General features: G+C 42.8%; 1 protein-coding gene across 1 annotated transcript in view; it reads left to right on the plus strand.

Moving 5' to 3' along the window:
- The first annotated feature begins 591 nt into the window (after positions 1–591).
- The window catches only part of arhgef2a (Rho guanine nucleotide exchange factor (GEF) 2a), a 110,329-nt gene continuing 92,693 nt past the window's right edge, over positions 592–18,227 (plus strand). The window contains exon 1 of the mRNA XM_070985295.1: positions 592–857. Coding sequence (XP_070841396.1) covers positions 795–857 — 63 coding nt within the window. The 5' untranslated portion in view covers positions 592–794. The remainder of the gene's footprint in view (positions 858–18,227) is intronic.

The following is an 18,227-nucleotide window of genomic DNA, read 5'->3' on the forward strand; positions in this document are numbered from 1 at the left end:
GGGAAGGAGGTAAGTTAGTAACACGCCGTGGTAGGACATGAAAGCGTGCAGATGGAGAAGGACAGAAGGACAGAGGAGCTAGGTGTATCTTTGGATATTTTGAGACAAAATATGCCTGATTTTTGTGATATTACGCAGGTGAAAAAAGGCAGTCAACATTCCATTCATTCCAAACAGATAAAATCTACTCACCTGTCAACGACCACATTTTATTGGAAACTAAAAAAGGTTAACTATTGAAGACAGGGACTGAATACATTCAGATGCTTATGTTGCAATTTGAGTTTCTGTCAAAGTTACAGTATATAAAACACACCATGCTCTCAAACATAAATGTGATATGTGTGTTAAGAACCTTTTGATGAACTGAAAAGACAACTGAAAAACAACTAACTTTTTTTTTCTCCTAAATGGTCTCTGTGTGAATAGCTACCGTAAATTTTTAGTATTTTGTAAATGGTTTCATATAGGGATTTGGCAGAGAGCAAATAATAGTCTATATCAAGCATTCACAGACAGCTGAAAGCTGCGTGCGTGCGTGTGTGCGTGCGTATGTGTGTGTTTGTGTGTGTGAGGGGGCGGTAATGATTCAGAAGTCAGATTTCTCACAGGAACAGCCACTTCACTAGAAGCAGAAGCACATATGCAGTTGGCCAGTGAGGAAAGATTTTTAGCTTTTTCTCTTCGGTAGGGATCTGAGAGATTCACAGAGAAGCATTAAAATTGGATATTTTATTTTCTGACTTGCTGACTGCCATTTCAATCCACCATTGTGAGAAAATACAACTGTCATAATGTCCAGAGTTGCCAATCTGTCGAAGCTGCGGCAAGAAAGGATGAGGGAAATCAACTTGCGGGTGAGTTGGCACTGTGTTCATGATTGACATTAACATTGAAGACAATAATATCAGGCAATGGCATCTGACTGACTGCAAATTCTGACAAGCAAAACAGCCACCATTTTTGTGTAAAATTGTGTAAAATTGATTAGAGGACAGAGTTAATCTAATGGCTAATTCATTACTATTGCAGAAAAGTAGAGATTACTACAAAGACATGCTGTTATTTTTTCTTTGTTTTTCTGTTTTTGCCACTTCCCCCTTTTTTCATTATCACTGAGTCACCCCCTGTTTTTGCGCTGTCAGCCATAAAACATTTCCTCTTTACTACAGGAGCACAGGCCTCTCAGGCCATGGGCCCTCACATAGCTGCATTGGTTGCGCATCTTTTTAAATCTAGATATACCCGATAAGTAAGATACATGTGTTGTGAATGTAGGTGGTGGTGTACGTAGTTTTCTTGTACACAGTGTGCTTGCTCACTGGATATTTAACTATAGCAACTGTTGCCATAGAAATGGCAGTGGGTGTGTGTGTGTGTGTGTGTGTGTGTGTGTGTGTGTGTGTGATATTATTGCTTTCTAAAAATGGTGTAGGCTTAAAAAATGTGTATAATTAAATCTGTATATAAAAAAAACACTCACGGCTAGATTCAGTATGGCTTATAGCAGTCTTATTGTCATTGATGTGAGACATTTTTATTTTAGATTTGCACATACAAGAAGGTCACACAAAATTGTAGGTAGAGACATGTTAACACCGACTGATTATGAAATCTGTTGGATTCACTAAGGTCACACAATTTGCTGTTCTTGTAAGCCATCAGCTACACACTATCCACGGGCTGCACTGTTGAGTTTTTTGTGACCCTGACACAGCTCTGTTGTTTTCTCTGTCTCTAGTCCACACTAGCTCTTTGTCATGCAAGACTAACATGCAAGGTGCCACCTCACTTGCTCATCAGGAGCAATATTCAAACACACTCAGGGAGCAATTTGAGGTTCAGTACCTTGCCCAATGATACATTGACATGTGGTCCAAACATCATTTGGATCACTCATGTTCTGAACAGGTATTTTTTTGTACATGTTGCCCATGTCCCAACTGTTTTGAAAGGTGTAGCTGGAATCAAATGCAGAATATGTACATATATGCAAAAATCAATGTGCTTATTAGGTTCCACTAAGGTGAGTAAAATGCATTTCAGCTAATTTAATTCTGTTTAAACAGGGAGTGAGATCAATGACACACTTTTTTCTTTATCACAAAGCCTGCAGCATTTCAGTAATTACACACCAAAAGGCCCCCCATTTGTCTCCATTCATCAGATTTAAATGAAACTGGGTGTGTATCTTCAGGACATAGTGCAGGATGTCTCCAGTGAGTTTAATGATGCCTGGTCAAAGGCATCTTGAGATGATGAGCAAATTTGCCACCACGAAAATTTGGCAAGTCAAATTTCGATCAATACATGTCCCCACATCATGCTTACTAAAGTCAGAAGTTACTTGAACCTCAACAGAAACAAACCTTGTTTTTATGCATTCACCTCCAGGAGCACAAGAGCCTCTTTCTCTTAAAGCGACAGTAACATACATGACTCTCCCAACTGAAAGCTTACATAGTGTTGCCTTTTTTAATATCATGCTTATATCAAAAGAAATTATTACCTGGCTTTCAACAAATCACTATAAATTAACATATTCAATAATTACATTAATTAATATATTAATTATCTCAATTTACATCTTCCTTAAAGACGTGATCAACCTCTCCCAAGCCTCTATGTGGTGGGAGCCAGTGGGAGGATTAAATATCCTTTGGATACCACTCTAATGTGAAGTTTTCTCAAAAAAAGTTCCACAATTCAATGGCTATCTGAAGACACTTGGCTCTATTTTCGATTCCGCCGCTGGTGTGATTGAGGTGCTAAGATTTGACAGCGCACTTGGTATTTTGGTAAACCAAGGTGCACAGAGGTGCGCCGGGATGGGCATTGTGGCGCAGTAGGGGGAGGTGTCCGCATAATCAGCTGACGGATTTGGATTTTCGGTCCATTTTGTCAAAGCCGACGGCGTAAAAGTGCTGAAAGCTCGCCACCACAGACCTGGTCAACTCTGTGCGCCAGTGATGCACCGCTGGGCAAGTGGATTTTCGTAAACCGTGCACTCACGTCACCAATACCTAGAGGCAGGTTTCCACAGTGTCTGGCATTTCAGTGCGATCAATAATTAGTAACAGCCACGATTCAATGCAACTATCTGAGTCACCACATACAGTCAGACCTAAATTTCTATATTTTGATCAGTATCTCATCTGACCACACAAGCACGTTCGGCACGCGTAATGGTCACAACCTGACCGAATGTACACGGGTGAAACAGGGGTGTCTGGTGATCTGTGACTCAAATTGCCTGGTGACAAACGTGTATGCCAATTTCCCTGGGTCGGCACATGACTCGTTCAACCTGGCAAATTCTAGCATCCCTACAGTCTTTCAGGGGGACACCCCTCTGGATGGGTGGCTGCTAGGTGATAATGGCTATCCACTGAAAACGTGGTTGATGACGCCATATATCACACCTTCAACAAGACGGCAGCATGGTTTTAACGGTGTTTTCAGCAGTGCTCAGTCAGTCATCGAACGCACATGGCGATCAATAATTAGCAACAGCCACAATTTAATGCAACTATCTGAGTCAGCACATACAGTCAGACCTAAATTTATATATTTTGATCAGTATCTCATCTGATCACATCCTAAGCGCGTTCGGCAGTCATAATGGTCACGCACCCTGACCGAATGTACACAGGTGAAAGAGGGATGCAAACTAATCAATTAACGTCACTGTGCCAACCAGAAACAGCCGTGGCATCCTACAGAGCATATACACTGCACTGCATCTCAGTCTACTCGAGAGACAGCGAGAGACAGACACATGGAAAAAACGTAAGTGACGATCGTTGTCTGCTATTACCCACGTCATTTCATTCCAAATACAAATGTGATCATAGTAATGCTTAACATTATCTACAAAGATGGAGTACATAATTGCTTTGAGGAGGAGGAGGAGGAGGAGGAGGAGGAGGAGGAGGCTGCCGAGGAGTTACCATCTAAGGACCTCATATTTAGACATGAGTGACGTCAGTCTCCTCCTGGGAGAAGTTTGGGCGCCTGACACTTTCCTACGTGGGCTCAGTCATCCTCGAAACTTGCCATGGCGAACTTGGTGAACTGGCTAATTACATGCATGGGACAAATAACATTGGTCAGGTGACTCCATCATATTGGCTTTCATGACGTAAATTTACTTAATGTTAACTAATCTGCAGGGAACATTAGAAATTCATGGTAATAAAACCCAGACATTACAGTCTTAAAGTTGTGATACGATGTGATATATTAATCTGTAAGTTCACGAACTGACGTTCATTTTTCCCTACCCAGAGTGAATTCAATCCTATATTTTTGATGTGATTTGTTGTGATTCTACTGTTCAAATGTTTAAGCACCCAAAGTTAAAACAGCTGAGAACAGTTGTTCATACACCTTTTAATGTTTTATTCAAAATAAATGTTTAAACATGGGTCTCCAACATGTAAATCAGGTGCTGCCAATTGTAATGTAATTTTTTTAAAGTAGGTCATTAATTCACTAAAGGTGGTAGCTGTCAAAGAGAAAGGTTGTACACCTCTGTTTAAATAATAGAAATTAAAACTTGAAGAAAGTTTTAAGGCAAGGCATTATGTACCTTGACTTAAATGTTGTATTTTAAAGCTAAAACTTCTTAAGTGAAATAAAACAGAAAAAGAATGTTTTGGTATTTTCATTTCCTGTACACATTTTGAAGATATTCACTGGGCTAACTGGACAAAGAAATTAATGTTACAAATAATTTGTAATCATATCGATTTGGAATTAAGTGCAATTAACATAAAATATTAAGTGTAACTAGACAAATTCCCCTCGGCGGGAAATTTGGAGAGTGATACAGTGCGCAAACGCCGGGCTACCGCTACAGAGGTCAGTGTCCAGTACAAAAAGCAGAACACGAAGCTAACATTAGCATGTCAAATAACACATTGAAAAGATCTCAAACACCATTAGAATGCCTTTAACAATCATTTTAGCCTAGGTTAGCATGTTAGCATCAGCATGCTAACATTAGCATATTAGCAAAACAACGTCATATCAAAGTCAAACCTGTTCATAGGACTTGATGTAAGCATTAGCAACAATGCTAACACTGGCTAATGCTAAGCTAACATTAGCATGTCAAATAACACATCAAACACCATTAGAATGCATTCAAGAATCATTTTAATGTAGGGTAGCCTGTTAGCATTAGCATGCTAATCATTAGCATATTAGCACAACAACCCGATATCAAAAGTCAAACCTGTATGCACCAACAGAACACGGACCTCTATGGCACTGCAGTATTGTTAAAACACACACATAAATACACACATCTCAGCTACGTGTTTCTGATCAATGACGTTATGATGACTTTCTTAAAACATTTCAAATATTTACAAGAGAAAGCACTCCTCAAACAAACTACTTTTTTGCGTGTTTATTTACATAACAATCAACAAGCCATTTCATGTTGTGTGTACAGTTGTGTCAGAGGGATGTTTCACAGTGGTGATCTTCCATGTTGTGAGAGATCTGCTGCAGTCCTCTGGAGTTCCTCTTCCTGGCGTCTTCTTCCTGGGGTCTTCTTCCTGGGGGTCTTCTTCCTGGATCTCTTAGCATTATTGCAGGATTTAAAAGACAAAAATAAGTTACAGGTTTCAAAGCATCTTGTAAACAGTTAATCACAAAATTCAATGAAATAAGACTTCCCTTTTTTTTGTGATGGGTTGCTGTCATCTGTGGAGAGAGATCTGCTGCTGTCCTCTGGAGGTCCTCTTCCTGGCGTCTTATTCCTGGGGTCTTCTTTCTGGGGGTCTTCTTCCTGGATCTCTTAGCATTATTGCAGGATTTAAAAGACAAAAATAAGTTACAGGTTTCAAAACATCTTGTAAACAATTAATCACAAAATTCAATGAAATAAGACTTTCCTTTTTTTTGTGATGGGTTGCTGTCATCTGTGTAGAGAGTTCTGCTGCAGTCCTCTGGAGGTCCTCTTCCTGGCGTCTTCTTCCTGGGGGTCTTCTTCCTGGATCTCTTAGTATTATTGCAGGATTTAAAAGACAAAAATAAGTTACAGGTTTCAAAGCATCTTGTAAACAGTTAATCACAAAATTCAATGAAATAAGACTTCCCTTTTTTTTGTGATGGGTTGCTGTCATCTGTGGAGAGAGATCTGCTGCTGTCCTCTGGAGGTCCTCTTCCTGGCGTCTTCTTCCTGGGGGTCTTCTTCCTGGATCTCTTACCATTGTTGCAGGATTTAAAAGACAAAAATAAGTTACAGGTTTGCAAAGCATCTTGTAAAAAGTTGATCACAAAAGTCAATGAAATAAGTCTTCACTTTTTTTGTGATGGTTGCTGTCATCTGTGGAGAGAGATCTGCTGCAGTCCTCTGGAGGTCCTCTTCCTGGCGTCTTCTTCCTGGGGTCTTCTTCCTGGGGGTCTTCTTCCTGGATCTCTTAGCATTATTAAAGGATTTAAAAGACAAAAATAAGTTAGAGGTTTCAAAGCATCTTGTAAACAATTAATCACAAAATTCAATGAAATAAGACTTCCCTTTTTTTTTGTGATGGGTTGCTGTCATCTGTGGAGAGAGATCTGCTGCAGTCCTCTGGAGGTCCTCTTCCTGGCGTCTTCTTCCTGGGGTCTTCTTCCTGGGGGTCTTCTTCCTGGATCTCTTAGCATTATTGCAGGATTTAAAAGACAAAAATAAGTTACAGGTTTCAAAGCATCTAGTAAACAATTAATCACAAAATTCAATGAAATAAGGCTTCCCTTTTTTTTGTGATGGGTTGCTGTCATCTGTGGAGAGAGATCTGCTGCAGTCCTCTGGAGGTCCTCTTCCTGGCGTCTTCTTCCTGGGGGTCTTCTTCCTGGATCTTCTAGCATTGTTGCAGGATTTAAAAGACAAAAATAAATTACAGGTTTCAAAGCATCTTGTAAACAGTTGATCACAAAAGTCAATGAAATAAGTCTTCACTTTTTTTTTTTTGGTGATGGTTGCTGTCGTCTGTGGAGAGAGATCTGCTGCAGTCCTCTGGAGGTCCTCTTCCTGGGGTCTTCTTCCTGGATCTCCTCCACTTCTGTGCTTTTGACCACAAGTTAATATAAAATTCAGATTTAACATGATATCAGAAAAAGAACCGAAATTGAGAGTATTTCAAACTTAAACTTAACCTAGAATTTGCATTTACCTGGATCTTCTGTTTCCTGGATCTTCAGCTTCCTTCCTGGCATCGCTGTCCCTACCTAAATCTTTTCTTCAGCTCCCTGTCTTACATTTCAATAAATTGGCACTGTCCTTCTCATCAACTCATCATGTCTGAGATATTGCTGACCCCACGAATAAATAAAAATACATAAAAAGAACTATTATACAGAACACAAATATAACATTTCCAGCCCACACATGCCACATGTGACATCAAGATTAGTGTGTAGAGAAGAAACATTTATAAGGAAGAGAAATACAAACATAAATATACATAGATATACATATACATATACATATACATACACAACATACAAACAATTATACTGAAAGCGAAGAGACAGAAAGCACTCAGACATACTCAGATGCACGTGATTAGACAAAATGAAGAAACTGTCAGCAGGATGTGGTGGCTGGAGAGGCTATTACTCAGTCAAAGTACAATACACTGGACTGTGGTAACTATAATACGTTTGGAGAACACCTGACTGTAGACATTTATCAGGATGTGAAATATAAATGTGATCAATCAGTGAGTTCTTTTCAGTTGTGGAGTCCGTAATTAGCTGAGTGTAACCTCTGGACTGAAACAAATCTTTTATACTTTTCTTCCCTGAAGACAGGAGATCCTCATTGAAGTCCCCACAAACAACAACGGGATGGTGATCTAATAGGTCCAATGAATCCAAGAGGTTTTTCATGTTTTGTAAAAATGTTCGTAATCGGAAATGCGGGGGTTTGTAAACAGTCGCTAATAGCAATTTGACCGGAGCCTCGATTTTAACGACAACAAACTCCAAATCTGTGACGTCTTGCATGTACCTGCGAGGCTCTGCCTGAACATTGCATCTACAGTACACTGCAACTCCACCTCCATCTTTACTTGCCATGTCCGCGCAGCTGTTGTAAGATGTTTGTCGACTGCGTGCGAACATGTTGTATCCCTCCAGGTGGAAAATGGGGGACACGGAGGACCCTGAAAGGTGTGTCTCTGTGAGGCACAACACATCTGCCAGTTGGAGTTCATGATGTGCTTTCAGGTCCACAATGTGCAATGGAAGTCCTTGTGTGTTGTGGTGGATGACTGTCAGAGCCTTTGGAGTTTGGTCCATAGATTTAAAAAAAGTCAGCAGTGGCCTGGCACTCTGGAAAGATGCCACATTCATATTTTCCAGAGCTGTTTTGATTGCGGGGTCAGCATAAATCTTTTTCTCATCGAAGTCCGTGATGGTGAGACCCTGAAGCGAAGTTGTGCGGCTGAGAGCGACATACGCCATTCCTGGTTCGAACACGCGTTTGAGGCACACAACCGCCGACGTCATGGTCATGCCTTGCACTTTGTGGGCCGTACATGCAAAGGCCAACTTGATGGGAAATTGACGTCGAACAACTCCTTTCTTGCTGATCACGTTCTCCTCAGATCTCTCGATGTAGACCGAGTTATCTGAGGGACCCAGGATCTTTTTGCGGAATTTCTGTCCTGCCGTAGGATTGTCTAGCTGCAGTCCAATCAGCTTCACAGCCGTTGCCCCACATTCCGTCATCACAATGTTTGTAATCGTTCCGAAGGTGCCGTTAACGATCCCGTCCTCCACGTCGAGATTCCTGATCACCATAACGCGTACTCCCTGAGCCGCCATTACGTTGTCAGGCAAGTCTCTTTTCTGGCCTTTGATGTTGACGTCCAGGATCATCATGCAGCCGCTTGTGGGGTCTTTCCTGAAGTCCTCAGCTGCAATGTTAATGGCGTCCTTGTGCCGGGCGGCAACAGTATCCGCATTGTGACGGTCCACTTCTTTGTTTGTGGCAAAGATGTGGAGACTGTCAGCTGGACAATCCTGGATGTTAGCCACTGTCTGTACGAGCAACGCTCTGTCTTCCTCACTCAGACGTTCTTCCTTTCGCTTCACTCTGAGGCGGTTCAAGAGCTCAGCAAAAGCTCGATCGTCTTTCTGTCGCATGATCTCTGTCAAGTTGACCAGTTTGAAGTCATCCCTCCAGAGATCAAACTCATTCTCCTCATACACGCACAGTGGCTTGGCCCTTCCGAGGGGCGGCAGTTGGTAAAAGTCGCCCACAGCAAGGACAGACATCCCTCCAAATGGCCTCCGGTTTCCTTTGATCTGCTGAAATCGCCAGTGGACGTAGGCAAACAGCTCTTTGGAAACCATGGATATCTCGTCGATGATGAGAATCTCAGCGTTGGACAGTGCCGCTCTGACTTCGTCAAGTGCATTTCCAAGACCTTGATACGGTGGCTTCAAGGACCTTGGGAGCTTGAGGATGGAGTGCAACGTGCCGCCTGAGATGTTGAAGGCCGCCGTGCCGGTGAAGGCCGTCAGCAGCACGGCAGGCTGGGACATGTCGGCCTGGTCGCGGAATCTGGGGAGCTCACGCAGAATCCTCGTTGCCTCCTGATGAATGCACTTGATGACGTGAGACTTCCCGCAGCCAGCTCCTCCTGACAGAAAGTAATAAAACGGCTCCGGATTGATGCCCCAGACACGTTTGAAGCACCACTGACGCACACTGTAGAAGATGGAAGCTTGCGTCTCGTTCAGACTTTGATACATTTTTCGCACAAAGTCTGGACTCAACTGTGGCGCCTCTATCCTCGGCACGAAGCTCCCCACGTCTTTCTGGACATGGTAGTCGGGGATGTCATCGACGTCTTCATGCTCCATGTCTATGGGTTCGCGCTCGGCCAGACACTCCAACCGGTCCACCTCCACCTCGGGCGCAAACGTGTTCCAAGCGTTGACAGGTGGACCGATCAGCCGATACTGTTCGAACGCCTCATCAATCTTTTTGCCTCGTCCTTCGTATCGTTTTTTGTTGCTGTCTACGATTTGTTGGACGGACGTATCCCACCTCTCGCCACACCTGTAAAACCGCTCATAGGTGGGGTACTTTTCATCTGTCAGGTCATCATCAGATCTGTGCGGTAGATAAAGTTTCAGCAGTCTCCTGTAAAACTTCTCCGGTGTTTTCCTCTCCGAGAAGCGAGCAAATCTGATGATGGCTGGCTTGCTGTCAGTTCTCTTCTGAATAAATCCTGCGTCGTATCTGAGGGGAATGGCACTTTTGCTTTCTCTTTGCTGGCCGTACAGTACTCTGTACTCCGACGCAAACTCGGCCAGACACATTCCCTCAAACTCTCGCCCTAGAGGTCTGTTTAAATATTTTTCGGGGAGTCCTGACATCCACACCTCCTCTGAATCCGGTGCCATTTGCTGCAGTCTGCTGATGGGATGACTCATTTTCAGAGCGTCCTCATCGGTCTGGAGGAACACCACAGAACGAGAGCACTTCTTCAATCGTAAGCTGCAGGTACGAGCCACAGCTTCTTGAGCGCTGACCTCTCGGTGTTTCGCGTAGGCCTGCATGATTTGCTTCATTTCCTCGCGCTCATTCACATTGGATTTCTTCACATCTTTGATGACGTTGTTGAGGAATTCCGTCATCTCGTGCTCTGGTTTGGATACATAGGACATGATGTACATTATGCAGCTGTAGTCGTCCACAACGTACTGGATGTCCATGTTGGCGTTCCAGGCTCGAATTAGGTCCGGATTGTAACCGTTGACCCAGCAGTCATTTGGATCCCGCTTCAGCATCACTACATTGCTGCTTGACAGACCCCTGACGTACTTCAGGTAATCTCCCTCCATCAAGTTGCACTGGCGGAGCAGGTCTGACAAGCTGCTGTAAGTGGCACCTGGATCCATGAGAGCTTCCCGAACTGGTTTCAGTTTTTCCTTGGCTTCCCTCTGGATCCTCAAGCGTGCCCGCTTCTCCTCCTTTAATTCTGCAGCTGGATCTATTTTATCACCTGATTTTTTTATTTGTTTGAACAATGGGGGGCCTGGTGATCATTGTTCCGTTCATGGGCAATTTAGGAAAGCCAAATCTGCAGGAAACGTTACCTTTTTTGCACGACTTTGAATGTTTCCTGCTGTGCACCTGAACCTCTGAAACAATTTTGTGCAGCTCTGGGTCAATTTTGGGATCAGGCATCTTGCACGTAATATATTTGTCAATAAATTTGATGACGGTGCTGTCGAGAACATCTTCAAATTTAGGGGCATCTTTAATCCAAATTAACATGTGAATGTGTGGGCTTCCTCTGGCTTGAAACTCCACACGATAAAAATAATCCTCTACTTCACCGATGGGTTGTGCTGGTGAGAGGATGAGGTCGGTCATCAGAGCATCTACTCTCTTCTCAAACATACGCATCACTGTGATGGGGTTGCTATGCAAAATGTCGCATTTCGAAATCCAATCCAGCTCTGAAAAGTCCCCTAGTTCGCCCTGCTGAGCCTTAATGACCTCGATGACTTCTGGCCATCTCATCTCTGCAGCGGAGAACGTGAGGAAAAATGTTGGTGTGCCAATCTGTCTCACCATGGCGTGGACATCCTTCAGTGCTTTGTTCCAATAGGCTGGAGTGCCTCTGAGGGGTTGCATAAATCGAGTCGCGTCCTGATTCATAATAAGTCCCTCTACCTCCTCTCTGTCTTGGAGCATGAGGTTGTTAATTCGTCGACCGTCTCTGGTTTTGGACTTTCCTTTGCGCATTTGAATCGACATGCTGTTGGTGGCCAAATGTGTCTCTGTGACAAACTGCGCAAAGAAAAGGTAACTTTGGTCACTAGCGAAGCGTATGTCTGCAGCAAATAGCCTGGAGTTGAAATACTTGCTGGGAGAGAGTGAGATGGCTCTGGCTTCATCCAGTGTGTTTTCTCCAGTTGGGAATTGCACAGGAAAGGCCATGGCTTCCAGTTTCGGTATGGCGAAGAAACTCACAGGTTTGTTTCCTTGGGCAGGAGCAACACTGAAGATTCCGTTGCCAAACGAAAGGATTTCCTGTGCAATGTCTGGTGGCTGCATGCAGGTGTCCAGAGCCAGACCAGGTCTAAGCTCCTCCTTTTCTTCCTCCACTTCTTCGTGTTGCTGTGCCACTGCAATGGACTGGTCTGGCTCATTATGGCTGCTGAACACCTCTTCCAAATCTACATCGGTCTCCACATCTTCATCTTGGATTTGGCGCTGTTCTGGCTGCGCAGCTTCTGCAGCGTTGTGATGTGAGTCTTTTTGATCCACTGACTCATCATCAAGGGGACTCTCAAAAGTGGCACTCTTGTCGACAGACACATCTTTGTATTCTGGATGAAGCTGTTTGAGTTTAGCCAGGGAAGCGAGCACATTCGTCATGTTGACGGTGTAAAAATGTTGGTGGCCTTTGAATTTAATGTGTCTTTTTAATTTGACTTGCAGCAGCTGTGCTTCATCTCTGGGCCTTGGGAGACTGTTCACGGTTGCTTCGACCTCGGACGGAACGCACACAACGGCTCCGTGTACAGCTCTTTGTTGGCCTTTCGGCAAAGCAACAACTTTTGCAAATGGCAGAATTTTTGCTATAAGCTGTCTTTCAAGCACATTAAGTATAGCCAATTCTGGGGGGATGGGTGCTAACTCCAATTGGTTTGCTACTGCAATGGGTGGCATGCGTCCCCTGCTAAGGTGGTTGTCGCATGTGTGGCAGATCCACTCCTGCAGTCTCTCTCGTGGTACAGGGCAAGGGGTTGGGCAGTCACTGTCACAAAAATGAACATAGTTTCCTGTCAAGCATGCTGCTGCCACTTTGCTATTTTTACAATATTTTCCTCTCTTGCATACTTTGACCTGATTTGGAAACAATGTCCTGTTACACACTGTACAAACATAGGTGGGGCCGTGCCTAATGCATTCACGGAAGGATGCTATGGCTGCTTCCATGACAGGGTTGCTAAGGGGCTGGGGATGGTGGGAGTTGGGGTTTACAATATCTCTATATTTTCTTTTAATTCTAAGTGCTCTCTGCATTTTGTAATGAATGCAAAAAGCAGCATTTGTGGCCAATTTGGTAATTCGACGCTGAGTAACACGCTGTATACAATACAATCTAAATTCTGGATCATTGTGGTATCTATAATTAAAATTGGCCTTTTTCTTTTGCCTATAGCTCTGGTTCACTGCGTACCTGGTTGTACCATAAATTTTCTTATTTCTTCTTGCCTCAGGATCTGTATTATACTTCTGAGACATGTATTTTTTCTTATTGCTCCTAAAACCAGGATCTGCCTTGTACCTCTCTGTAAATTTGTTTTTCTTTCTGCTCCTATGAGCAGGATCTACCTTGTACCTCTCTGTAAATTTGTTTTTCTTTCTGCTCCTAAAAGCAGGATCTACCTTGTACCTCTCTGTAAATTTGTTTTTCTTTCTTCTCCTAAAAGCAGGATCTACCTTATACCTCTCTGTAACTTTGTTTTTCTTTCTGCTCCTAAACGCAGGATCTACCTTGTACCTCTCTGTAAATTTGTTTTTCATTCTGCTCCTAAAAGCGGGATCTGTCTGATACTTCTCTTTAAAATATATTTTTTGCCTATTCCTAAAAGCAGGATCTGCCTTATATCTTTGGGTGATTTTTTCCTTCTTTTTACTTTGAACGTTGGTATTTGCGTAATAGCGTTTGACTGACAATAACCGTTGTTTCTGATAATAAGTGTCTTGAGCATATTTAATTTTCTGTGCTTGAATTTTTTTCATTCTAAATTCTGGACAGCTTACATACTTGTTTTTTTCATATTGGGCTCTCCAATTAAGCGCATGACACGGTGCACGCTGCACGCTGCTCTTTGCTCTGACTTGCTCTCCGTCTGGCTTTTTGTCGTCTGGCCTTACTCAACTTTGAGAGACGATCTGCTGCCGGTGGGACAGCTGACATAGAGACATTCTCTACTGCTTGCGCGGCATTTGTAGTAGAGACACTCTTTGCTGCTGGTGCGACAGCTGTCCTGGAGATATTGTCTTCTGATGACTGTTGCCAATGTTCACCAGAACCGACAGCTTCAAATGAAACAGGCACAAACTCATAGGAAGCAGAGGGTCCACGATTTGCAAACAGTTTGTGCAGGTGGTGAGCCAGGTCACTGATTTTAGAGAAGGTCTTCATGATTGCAGTGCCACGGTGGTGTGGTAAGCCTGCTGCATCTCTGGTGTGGGAATCAAAGACTCCGTACCTTCCTGATCGGTCACGGAATACCGCGATGACCTCTGGGGTTATTACGATCAAAGCGTGGCTAACTTCACCTGACAGACACTCCAATTGTGTGGCAAGGGGCAAATACCACTGCTGCCTTCCAGGGCTGAGTGCTTGGGCTTTCAGGGGACCACATCTGACATCGGACATGTGGACGTTGTACATATTTCTGTCTGTCAGGACTTGTTTTGGCATTTCTTCCACTGTCAGATGGTTATCTTGGAATCTGTTCTCCAGTATTAACTGTTGTTTGATTCCAACGTACAGTGAGTCTCCCTGTGCCAGTACCGTGTCGAGGGCAGTTGTGTTGAACTGACAGCCCTCGTTCTCATAAGCCAGAAAAGTCAGGGACATGCAAGAACACTGGTGATTTCTAGAGAAAACTCTGTATCTCTTGTCACCCTGACTATGACTGGCCCTCACAGTTTCAACACGCCGCATACTTACCTTGACCTGAAATTAGGTTTTAAAGGATTACTTATTATTATTATCATTACCATGTTTTTACCTATTATAAGCATCATTGTTATCACTGTTAACATTATTATTATTAGTATTATTATTACTAGTAGTAATAAGCACTAATAAAAATTATTAAAAATTACACATAACAATTATTCAATATAATTTTCAACAAGTTTGCAATGTCAACTGAAAATTTGTAAAAAGAGATGACACAATCTTAAACCCACATTATTGTTAAACATACTTGACTAGAACATATTATTTGTACATTAATCCATATTTGATCCATATTGATATTAATTCACATGTTTTGACACATGGTCCTCTTGAACAAACAAAGGAGGCTATAAAAAAATCTTTAAAGGAGGCTATGACCTTCACCAGACTGACTTGAGGATATTAACTGCACTTATAATAACAAGATAATAATGTTCAGAAAACCTCTGTTCCTTTACTTGTGTTTATCTTTAAGAAGTTGATAAAATTATATCAAACCATTTGTTGAGTTTTGTTAAGAATTTCACCTGTATTCACCTATCTCTTAATTAATTCTGTCCTTACAGTCCTTAATGTCTATTTGTGCATTTCAGTATAAATGAACCACACGCACACAAAGACACTTTATTAAACAGTAAATGTCTTTACCTCTTTAGCTGGGGAACGAGAGGTGGAGGGTGCATCATCCGGGATCCAGGGCCAACTGGTTGATGAGGGAGTTGGTGTCCTGACAGTCTGTAATTAGACATAATACCAATGATTATTAAGACATGGGGCAAGATAATGCACCAACTTAATAAAAGAAAAGTTTGTCAAACTTGTTTAAGTTATTCCCTGGCATTTGTGAAATGCAGAGAAACATGATGGTATCAGAGATTTTAAATGAACCAGTTTTATTTAGATATAGCTGATTGAACTGTAAGCATTCTGTGTGTGTCAGTTGTGGAGTGGAGACAATACCTTAGCTGGGAAAGGAGAGTCGCAGACTGCATCTGCTAGGGTCCTGGATGGTCCAGCAGGTGAAGGGGTCTTAATCCTGGCCATCTAAGAACATAGAGCAAATGATTTAAGTGAACCACCCTCCTACAAAGACACTTTTTATTAAGCCCCTGATATACCCAAATGTAAATTTCCTTACCTCTTTAGCTGGGGAACGAGAGGTGGAGGGTGCATCAGCCGGGATCCTGGGCCAACTGGTTGATGAGGGAGTTGGTGTCCGCACAGTCTGTAATTAGACATAATAGAAATGAATATTTAGGCATGAGGCAAGACAATGCACCAAGTTGATGCACAAAAAGTATCTCAAACTTGTTTAAGTTATGCCCTGGCATTTGTGAAATGCAGAGAAACATGATGGTATCAGAGATTTTAAATCAACCAGTTTTATTTAGATATAGTTGATTGAACTGTAAACATTCTGTGTGTGTCAGCCGACACACAGGTGAGACAATACCTTGGCTGGGGAGGGAGAGTCGCAGGCTGCATCTGTTATGGTCCAGGATGGTCCAGCTGGTGAAGGCGTCTTAATCCTGGCCATCTGAGAACACAGAGCAAAACATTTAGTAAAATGAAGACTTTGATGAGACTATACACTTTATTCAGGAGGAATAATATTTGCCTTTGCTGCTGGTGAACATCTGGGGGTTGCTGCATCACCCAAACTCCAGGACAACCTGGCTGGGGGTGAGCCAACCAGCTGTGGACACATGATAATAAACATATTAAACTTCACATGTCTCGGTGAACACACTGCTATGTGTGATTGTGTCTGTTATAGCAGAGAGTAACACATATTGTTCACTGAAGTTTGGGTGCGGGGGGGGTGTCCATCCTTGGTCCTGGACCGTCTCACTGCCACGGGGGATGCCGTCTGACACACCAATTAAAACATAAGATCACTTACACTAAACATCAATATAATTACACAAGATATTCACTGGGCAAGTAAATGACTTAATTCAAAAGTTAAATATTAGTGGTAGTATTATTACAGCTACATTTGGAAAACATAAGCACGTCTCGAAGTAGTCTAAATCAACAGTTTACAATTTTAAACATGCAAGTAACCTCTTGTGCTGAAGAAGAGCTGTGGAGACAACTTAATTGAAAAAAAAAAAACAACACAAAACATACCGTCTGAGCCAAAGCAGCTGGGCTAGCAGGGGCCTCCTCCTCCGAACTCCAGGACAACCTGGATGGGGGTGATCCAACCAGCTGTTGACACATGAGAACAAATATATTAAATCTCAGACAGAGCGGACAGTTTAGTAATGTCTCTGTGAAGACACTGTAATCTGTAATTCAGAGTGTGTGTCAGTTGTGGTAAATAGTAGCATACGTCGTTCACTGGAGACCGGTGGCTGCGGGGGGGTCGGTCCATGGTCCTACGGCATCTGGCTGCTGCTGAGGAGGCCACCTGCACCAACAAATAAAACACAACACCAATTAAACTTAAATCACGTTACAATTACGTACATCTGTTCAAAACGTATTACTAATTTTAATGGTATTGTGATCATTACTATAAAAATGTACGCAGTACTGACTGTTCAGAAATCAGGTGAAACTTAATAATACAGCCTAGAATAGATATTAGACAATTTACCCTCTTGAACTTTGGAGGAGGCTTGCAGTCCGTGAGGCAAGACAGGTCAGAAGGAGAGACTTCCTCCATAGCACACAGGACTGTGCTACTGAACCAGACTGGGTTCAGTGGAAGGAAGCACCCCTTCTCCTGTGAAACAAAACACAAAGAACAATGAAGATTTGAATAGTAAGTTTAAAAGTTTAAATAGGAACCAATAAACACGTCAAAAAAAATAACATATAGCAATATAACACACCAGCTGCTGAGCCATCCTGGTCTGGGCTGAACCCTGGGACTGTGAGGGTTCACCAGGCTGGCTCGTCTGGAATGAAAAAAGCAGAGTCATATTGGATTAAACAAATAGATGCTTTTAAATTACTTCTGAATCGCTTCAAAAAAATGTACAAACACATTACACTGTATTAATTACCTTGCCGCCCTGACCAGCAAGCCTCCACTCAAAGGGGTCAGGGGACGGTGGAGCAGGGACCTCTCCCCTCACTACCAGCTTAGGAGAGACTTTCCTAAGTGGCTGTGAAGGCCTGGGAGAGACCCGTGGCGTTGGAGATGGTGTCTCCAGTTGCTGCTTTGTAGCGGACCACAGCAACTGCACGAGGATCCCCATCCCCTCACGATCGCTCAGATGGACCTGCAAAATGACATTACATGTCCATTTGCAGACAAACTTTGACTCAAATAAAGTAGCTCCACTGAGCATTTCATATCAACACACAAGACATGCAAATTAGATTTTTTATTTCAGACACAGATATTCTACTTACACCATCTCTGCTCCACAGCTCCAGGCGCGTACGGGGGAAGTGCTCCACAGCAGAGAAGTACCTCACACCTAAAAGTATTTTAAAAAATTAAAAAATAACAGTCATTATAGTGTCCATATATGTATT

The sequence above is a fragment of the Chaetodon trifascialis genome, chromosome 17 (assembly GCF_039877785.1).
Source record: "Chaetodon trifascialis isolate fChaTrf1 chromosome 17, fChaTrf1.hap1, whole genome shotgun sequence".
Lineage (NCBI taxonomy): Eukaryota > Metazoa > Chordata > Actinopteri > Chaetodontiformes > Chaetodontidae > Chaetodon > Chaetodon trifascialis.